The sequence below is a fragment of the Nuphar pumila genome, chromosome 16, assembly GCF_984573655.1.
Source record: "Nuphar pumila chromosome 16, dmNupPumi1.hap1.1, whole genome shotgun sequence".
In the NCBI taxonomy this organism is placed as follows: Eukaryota; Viridiplantae; Streptophyta; class Magnoliopsida; order Nymphaeales; family Nymphaeaceae; genus Nuphar; species Nuphar pumila.
The window spans coordinates 70,782,715-70,791,095 of record NC_143264.1 but is presented as its reverse complement, the minus strand read 5'-3'; the positions used below and the strand labels follow the sequence as shown (position 1 = coordinate 70,791,095).

General features: G+C 37.8%; 1 protein-coding gene across 11 annotated transcripts in view; it reads left to right on the top strand.

Moving 5' to 3' along the window:
• The first annotated feature begins 428 nt into the window (after positions 1-428).
• LOC149813486 (uncharacterized) overlaps positions 429-8,381 on the top strand; it is a 56,648-nt gene continuing 48,695 nt past the window's right edge. For all 11 annotated transcript variants that reach the window (XM_089990793.1, XM_089990802.1, XM_089990795.1 and 8 more), the window contains exons 1-3: positions 429-807; positions 1,497-1,592; positions 1,721-1,769. In XM_089990793.1, coding sequence (XP_089846919.1) covers positions 484-807; positions 1,497-1,592; positions 1,721-1,769 — 469 coding nt within the window. In that variant the 5' untranslated portion in view covers positions 429-483. The remainder of the gene's footprint in view (positions 808-1,496; positions 1,593-1,720; positions 1,770-8,381) is intronic.

Below are 8,381 nucleotides of genomic sequence, written 5' to 3'. Positions count from 1 at the left end.
TCCATGCTGGTTTTAGGTGGGGTCCACAAGCGTTCACAACCCTCCCCATTGGTCCAGCATTTGACATTTTCCTGGACCGAGTTATCAGTATCGGTGCGTATGGGCATAAAATCGAAACGATGCAAGCCTGAATCGGCTATTTTTAATAAATATAAAAATACCAGAAAATAAAAATTTAAAATTATTTTAATGATTTTAACACGTGTTATGTTATGATTGATGCATAATATTTTTTTAATATTTTTGGGCTGATACAGAACGATTCACTTGAGTATTGGTGTGGTCGATTCATCTGAATCGGTGGCCAAACGATTCATGGCCGATACCGATACTCACAACATCCGAGCGACAGAGACCCGCTCCGTTGCTTGTTCAAATTTTCGCGCCGCTATATAAAGAGAATTGGTGAGTGTAGAGTTGGTATTACAACAGGAAGGAAACGAGAGGGCTTCCGTTTCGTTTTCTCGCTTGTCTGTCGTGGAGATGACGAAGAAGAAGGTTCCGTCCGAACCCTTTCCCGCGAAACGCCGTCTGCTCTCTCCTCTCCCCTTCGGCTCTCCGGGATGTTTCCTCGTGGAGGATCACGATCTCTATGACAATTCCCGCCGGAAAACCAAGAGGATCGGCCGATCGCCTCTCGCTTCAGCCGACGGAGTTACCCTCGCGAAAAAACCAGCCACGATCTCGGACGTGAAGGAGATCGCTACGAGTCGCATGGACTCCATCAAGAAGAGCCTCGATATGAGCCATTCTGAGCTTCTCAAGGACTTGGAGGCATCGAAGTTCCGGCTCTCCAAACGAGTCAAGGTAATTTTGATTAGAAATCCCCCCATCCATCCGTATTTACTATGGAATTTTGCATATGCTCGTACGAATCCAGCTTATCTGAGCTGGGAAACGAGATTATCCATGGTTTCTCTGGAGTTCTCTCCAACTATTGGCCAAATGCTCAGAAAAATATGCACGCATCCTGCGATTTTCTGGAAAAGAAACGAAAATGAAATTTGGAGAATATCTGCAGGCGTTTCCCTCGTTTCCCTTGTGGAAATCTCTCTCTCTCTCTCGTATTATTTAAAAGTCAATCGTGCCTGTTTTGCCGTTTTGAGAGAGAGAGAGAGAGAGAGAGAGAGAGAGAGAGAGAGAGAGAGAGAGAGAGAGAGAGAGAGAGAGAGAGAGAGAGAGAGAGAGAGAGCTACCGCTGTCAAACAGAAAAGGGAGTGGAAGTGAAAAACGAAAAGACTGGATATCTCTACATTAAGCTATGCGGAGGCTTGCGTTTATTTTAAGGAAATTATCTGGGAGGTGCCACATCTGGCAAACATCCTTGGATGAAAAAGATTGTTGATGATGGAGTATCACATGCCAAAGAGGAAATCTGCTAAAATTTCCTCAGTAGGCCACTCAGATGGCTTTTAGCAAACAATTTTAATATTTTGGTCGAACAATCAGAACTAAAAACATGTCAATTTGAATCTTGTGTTTCAAATGATTTACAGCTTCAGACACAGACAGCTATGCAAGTAATGGATGAGGTTGACAGGGATTACAAGAAAGCTTCCGATATGATCAATGATGATGTGGAAGACATGAAGGTAGGCAAGATGCTAATGTCTTCTTTGATATTCACATTCAAAGTGGCGTAATGTGAGTTTGCAAACAGTGCATGGACTATGATAGTATTTTTGTTGCAGATAACTAATGTAGATTCTTATTTTTTCAGGCTTCTTTTGCGGAATTTATCGCGGAGGCACAATCCACTGCTTCCCGAGGTACTGTAGGAAATAATACACCTTATAAGCCATTGAATCCTAATCCCTAAACATTACCTGCAAGAAATAGAAAAAAGAAGAAGAAACGGCATATACATCTTTAAAAAGCCCAACATGTTCTAAATGGATCATATAAATGCCCATCAAACTAGAAGCTGCTTGAATTCAAGCAACTTGTACAGAAGTAAATTTAAAGTCTCTGTGAAGAGACTGCCTAGTCACAGGCTTGATCAGAAATAACTTAGAACATAAGCATCATGTGGATCAGAGTCAGACCTCAGGTTGGTTGAATCAACCTGACTATGCTAACCAGGACCACTAGATCTCAATCATGAACCTTTGCATGCATGCCTCTCTCTTCATGTTTGTATGCTTTTCCTGTGCTTTTTGTGGGCTTGCACGTGTTAACATATATACCATTAGAAATGCTTTAAAACTAGTGTGTCCTATTGGTGCTTCTACCACAGAAATGCTTATGCATGATTTCCATGGTTACTGTTTTAAAACAAAACTGGCAATAAGCTGATTTTCTGTCCATTCTGAACAATTGGCCTCTTGGACCATAGAATTTTGGAGAGAAGTTTTTAAGACCAACTGTGCATATAACTTCCGGAGCATAGAAATGCCTTGAGAGGAAAAAAAAAACACGCAGGACTGAATTTGTAATCAACAAAACTGAAGGTGCATATGTAAATCAGCTCAAATACAGAGTTCCTAATCACATATGACTGCTGTTCCCAATCACATATGACTGCTGTAGGACTATAACGTTTGAACCTTCACAAAATTTATAGGTAAATGACCACTTAAAATCAGAAAGTATTTGATGCTTCCATATGCTATAATATCATCCATAGTTAGCTTCCCTGAAAGTCAGAGTCACCATATCAGGATACTTGGAATGCATCTAGCCCACTTTAGATACATAATTGCTTGAAATTATTGTCCATCACAGAACCTGATGTAGTCATCAGGAAATTCTATAGATGTTCCACAGCCCTTTAATCTCTAGGAATGAGGAATATGCTTTTGTTAAAGAAATTGTATGATTCCATTTTGAGTTGGAATCAGTTTTGTTAGGGAACCTACAGGAGTTTCCTTTAATGTCTGAAATTATTGCCTTACTGCCTTATTGCTACACACGAGATGGAATCTCAGTAATGTTGCTTTCATTTCATTGTAAAGGATGGTAAGGGATGCACCTCAAATTATACAAGGAAGTTTGTCTTCCTGTCCATATCAGTGTTAACTTATATGTTGATGTACATATATATATATATATATATATATATATATATATATACATATACACACACACACACACACACACACTTTTATTTTCTGTTCTATGTAAACTGAAATACCCATTAGGGGTATTTCAGTCATTTTACCCATGTAATAGGTGACAGCCTAGTAGAGGCTTGTCCTTTTTTCTTTTTATATTTTGTCTACAATATGGCTATTGGGGCAGCCCAACTAGTCCCTCTCTTGTATTATAAATAGGGGTTCAAACTCCTTGTATTTTCAATGCTTTTCTAAGCATTTCATTACAACAACAACAACAACTACGCCTTCATCCCAAAACAATTGGGGTCGGCGATATGAACCAACAAAGAAAATCATTCTGGGTCTTCCACATGAATCCTTCTCCTCCATTCATTTCTATCCAATGCCATGTCCTCGGTGAGGTTCAAAGCATTCATATCCTTTCCTATCACCTCCATCCATGTCTTCCTAGGCCTACCCCAACCTCTTTTAACTAATATATTTTCCCATTTCTCCATCCTTCTAACTGGAGCATCATTAGGCCTTCGTCGAATATGTCCAAACCACCGTAAACGATTCTCTCTCATCTTATTTTCAATGGGTGCAACGCCTACCTTCTTACGTATCTCCTCGTTCCGAATCTTATCTTTTATTGTATTTCCACACATCCATCTTAGCATACGCATCTCAGCTACACTCATTTTTTGAATATGATGTCTCTTTGCAGCCCAACATTCTGTACCATATAGTAAAGCGGGCCTAATAGTTGTCCTATAAAACTTTCCTTTCAACCGCAATGGCATTCTACGATCGCACAACACTCCAGTTGCACTCTTCCATTTCATCCACCCAACCTTTATCCTATGATTTACATCTCCATCAATTTCTCCATACTTTTGAATGATAGATCCCAAATATTTGAAAGAATCATCCACCGGTATTTCTTTCTCACCAAGCTTCACTACACTCCCATCTCTATTTCTAAGCATTTCATTAGTGAAAATATATATTTTTTTGTGTTGTATGCCTATTGTGGCTATTGTGTGCATGTGTTATGCTCTTGACATCATTCTCACTTTGTATTATCTCTTGGTAAATTAGTGCTTGTGCACTTTTGAATTTGTGTTGATCCTTATTGGGGTCTCTTGTATTTCTGCTTGTTTCATTACATGGTATCAGAGCTAGAGGTTCTTGTGATTGTGTGAAAGCTTCTCCAAAAGTTCATGATTGCAAAAGAAGAATCCTCCACAAGCAATGTCTCTATCCATCCAAATGGGCGAAAAAAAATCCATGACGGTGATTGCCTTCAAACTAAACGACTCCAACTATTTGATGTGAGCCGCTGCTGTGGAGCACCATATTAAGAGAAATAAATTATGGGGGTATGTCAGTGGTATTACATGTGAACCACAACTCATACTCACCAAAAGATGGCGATCAAGTTAAAATTCTTAATGATGAAGAAAGAGAGATTGGACTCAAAGAACATCACATCAAGGTGGAAGATTGGGAAGCCGAAAATACATAAATTTTCTTAGTTCCTTAATAGCATGAAACTCAAGATTGCGGCAAGCATTGTCAAATTAAAAAAAGACAAGTGAGGCTTGGATTTTTCTCAAGCATATTTTTGATTTTTTTTCTACAAGAGAAAATTCGAAGTATTAAACAAGGAGATAAGAGTTTGAAAGATTATTATGATACTCTCTCACCTCTTTGGGATGAACTGACATTGCTTGAGCCTAATTGAGAAGGTCACGCTATTGAAATGAGGCAAAAGCAACTCGCAGAATTAACATTTGTTTTCTTTTCTATTCGGGTTAAGACCCGAGTTTGAGAAAGTTAGATACAATATCTTGCATATGACTGAAACTATCTCTCTTGACGATGCTCTTAGAGAGATATACCAAGCTGATACTTGACTTGGCATGACTAAGGGAAGTGAGGAGGTTCTTGTCATGTCAAGACTCGACAACAAGGTCAAAGCGTATAAACCTCCTCAATTTTGAAAAAGTAACAATTGAGGAGGAACATATAACCATGGAGGAGGGAGACGAGTTATTTGCCATTTTTGCTAAGAAGTGGGACACATTAGATCGGAGTGTCCCAAACTCAAAAAAAAGGTAACATCTGTTGAAGAAACACCACTTAAAAAAGGTGGTGAAGGTTGTTAAAATGTATCTATCTTTATGTAAATATTTACATATATATATATATATATATATATATATATATATATATAAAGAGAGATACATATACATATATACATCATGTATATATGTATATGTATCTATCTTTATATATATATGTAAATATATATGTTTCTTTTTTCTTGTAAAACCCGCAAGGGTATTTTAGTCATTTCTCTTCCTTTTGCGCATATTCATAATTATGAATATGTTGTAATTCTTTTTGTATTTTTACTTTTTTTTTTCTTTTTCTTTTCACTTTTTTGTCTTTATTTTTTGTTGACTCAAAGTCAACTTGGAGGGCTTAACACTAGCTGTTGAGCCTCTCCAACGGTTAGAATTCTAACCGTTGGAGGGGCTCCAACAGCTAGTGGAGCCCCTCCAAGGCTCCTTTTCCTCTTATAAATAGGGGAATGCCCCCTTTGTAAACTTCACTTCTTGGAGCTTTTGTTCTCCATTCTTCTCAATAAAATTCTTTATATTTTGTATGCCTTTGTGCATTTGAGTTTCTTTATTGTACCTTTGTGTACATTTGTTCTAAGTGTTCTTGTGCATTTGTGCACATTGGTGGTGTTGTGCTTATCGCACACTTCATCTCATTTTTGAGATATTTTCACATGGTATCAGAGCTAGGCTTAAAGGAAAAGAAGATCGTGCTTTTTTCTCTCTTCGTTGGAGTACCTCGTAAAGTGTGCCATTAAGTTGTGGTGGTTGGAGTGAAGACTCGGCTCTTCATTCTATATTTTAGAAGCTTCCTACATCAAGAAGGGACTCATTTCGCATTGTGGTACGCATTTATTTCTCTTTGTATCCTCTCTAATGAGCGAAAAGGATTCTCACTTCTCTCTTGGCTTCAAATTGAATGAAACGAATTATCATGTATGGGCTGGGAATATGGAGGCCCATGTAAAAGGTAAGGGTCTTTGGGGATATGTTCAAGGAACTATTCCCGAACCCGAACAAAAAATTACTACCCTTGAGAGAGGGGAGATCAAGGTTCTTGAGGGAGAAGAAAGAGAAAAAGGCTTTTGAAGATTACAATAAGAAGCATGAAGAGTGGGAAATGAAAAATTACAAAATATTCTCATGGTTCTTCTCTTCGGTTGAGACCAAAATTAATGCCAACATTCTAAAGTTCAAAAAGGCATATCAAGTATGGGAATATCTTGAAAGAATGTATACCTCAAGAGATTTGTCCCATAAATACTATCTCCAAAAGAAGGCTTTAACCCTTCAACAAGGAGAAATGTCCGTTAGAGAGTATTTCGCCGAGTTATCCACTATTTGGGATGAGCTTGCCCTCCAAGAACCTAAATGGAGTGGTGAGGCTATTGAATTGAGGGCCAAACAATTAGAAGATGATCATTTCTTTAACTTTTTAAATGAGCTTAGACCCGAGTTTGAACAAACTAGATCCTCTCTCTTATCTTCCTTCTCTTCCCCTCATTTGGAAGATGTGCTTACCAAATTAAGTGGAGAAGAAACTAGATTGGGAATGAATAAAACCAATCTAAGTGTGTTGACCGTTCCCTCTAAAGATGAGGATGAGGGTGCTTATGCCGTCTCAAGACCGGGGAATAATGTTAAAACCTATAAACCCCCTCATTTTAACAAAAATCAAGGAGGAAGAGAAAATGATGGGCATTATGGAAGAAGAGATTATAGTAAGATCATATGCCATTTTTGCAAAGAACCAGGTCACATTAAACCGGTATGCCCTAAATGGAAGAAGATGGTGCCTATGTCTACTACTTTCCAATCAACCAAGGAGGAAGGTCCTTCTACTTCCAATCATGCTACTTTGTCTCTCAATCAAATCATGGAAGCTCTTCAACCACTCCTCAAGGGATCCGTTTCCGGAGCCGCCATGACCACCTTCTTTCCTCCCGGTAAGACTCTTTGGCTCTTAGACTCGGGTGCATCCTTTCATATGACTCCAAATGTTTTTTCACTTTCTAAATACTCAAAAAATTTGTCACCCTCTTTTGTCTCCACCGCGGATGGGGCTTCTCTTGAAATAAAAGGAATTGGTGATTTTGAAAGACAAGGTTTTTCTATTCCAAAAGTTAGATTTATACCAAAACTAAATTTAAATTTGCTTTCCGTCTCTCAACTATCGGATCATGGGTGTGATATCAAATTCTCATCAAATAAATGTTGGATAAAGGATCGCCGGTCCGGGAAGTTGATTGGGGAAGGCTCTAGGAAGGGAGATCTTTATCTCATGGAATTTCTTCAAATTCCAAAAACCTCTTTTTGTAATGTTGCCCAACATAAGGATATAAATGTTTGGCATAAACGCCTTGGGCATCCAAATATTGTCAAGCTTTCGTATTTACATTTTGCTAAAACCTTATGTAAAGACAATTTCAATTGTAATGATTGTATTCTTGGTAAAATGAGAAGCTTACCTTTTGGACAAAGAACTATGTTTTCAACTAAGTCTTTCGAAATTGTGCATTCGGATGTTTGGGGACCGGCACCCGTTGTGTCTAAGGGAGGTTTTTCGTATTATGTTATTTATGTGGATGATTTCTCAAGGTATAGTTGGATATACTTCCTCAAACATAAACATGAGGTTTTCTCTACTTTTAAGGTTTTTCACATGTTAATACAAAATCAATTCAATAGTAAATTACAAATTCTTAGAACCGATTCCGGGGGAGAATATCTCTCAAATGATTTCAAAAGTTATATTGAAAATAATGGGATTGTTCATCAAAGGTCTTGTCCCAAAACTCCTCAACAAAATGGGTTGGCTGAATGAAAACATAGACACATAATTGAAACTACAAGAACTTTGCTAATTTCTCAAAAAATTCCAAAAAGATTTTGGGCCGAAGCGGCTCTTGCATCGGTTTATCTCATCAACCGACTTCCATCCAAAAACTTGAATCAAATATCTCCATATGAAATCTTGTATAAAAAAGAACCCGATTACAATAGGTTAAGAATTTTTGGTTGTAAATGTTTTGTTCTCACCGATAAGAATGATAAATTATCTCCCAAAGCTATTCCTTGTGCGTTTTTAGGATATTCGGAAACCCAAAAATGTTTTAGGTGTTATGATATTAAGAATGATAAACTATATGTTTCAAGAAATGTAACCTTTTTAGAAAACATAAGTGGTTTTGAAGAACACAAAACTCATGAAGATAAT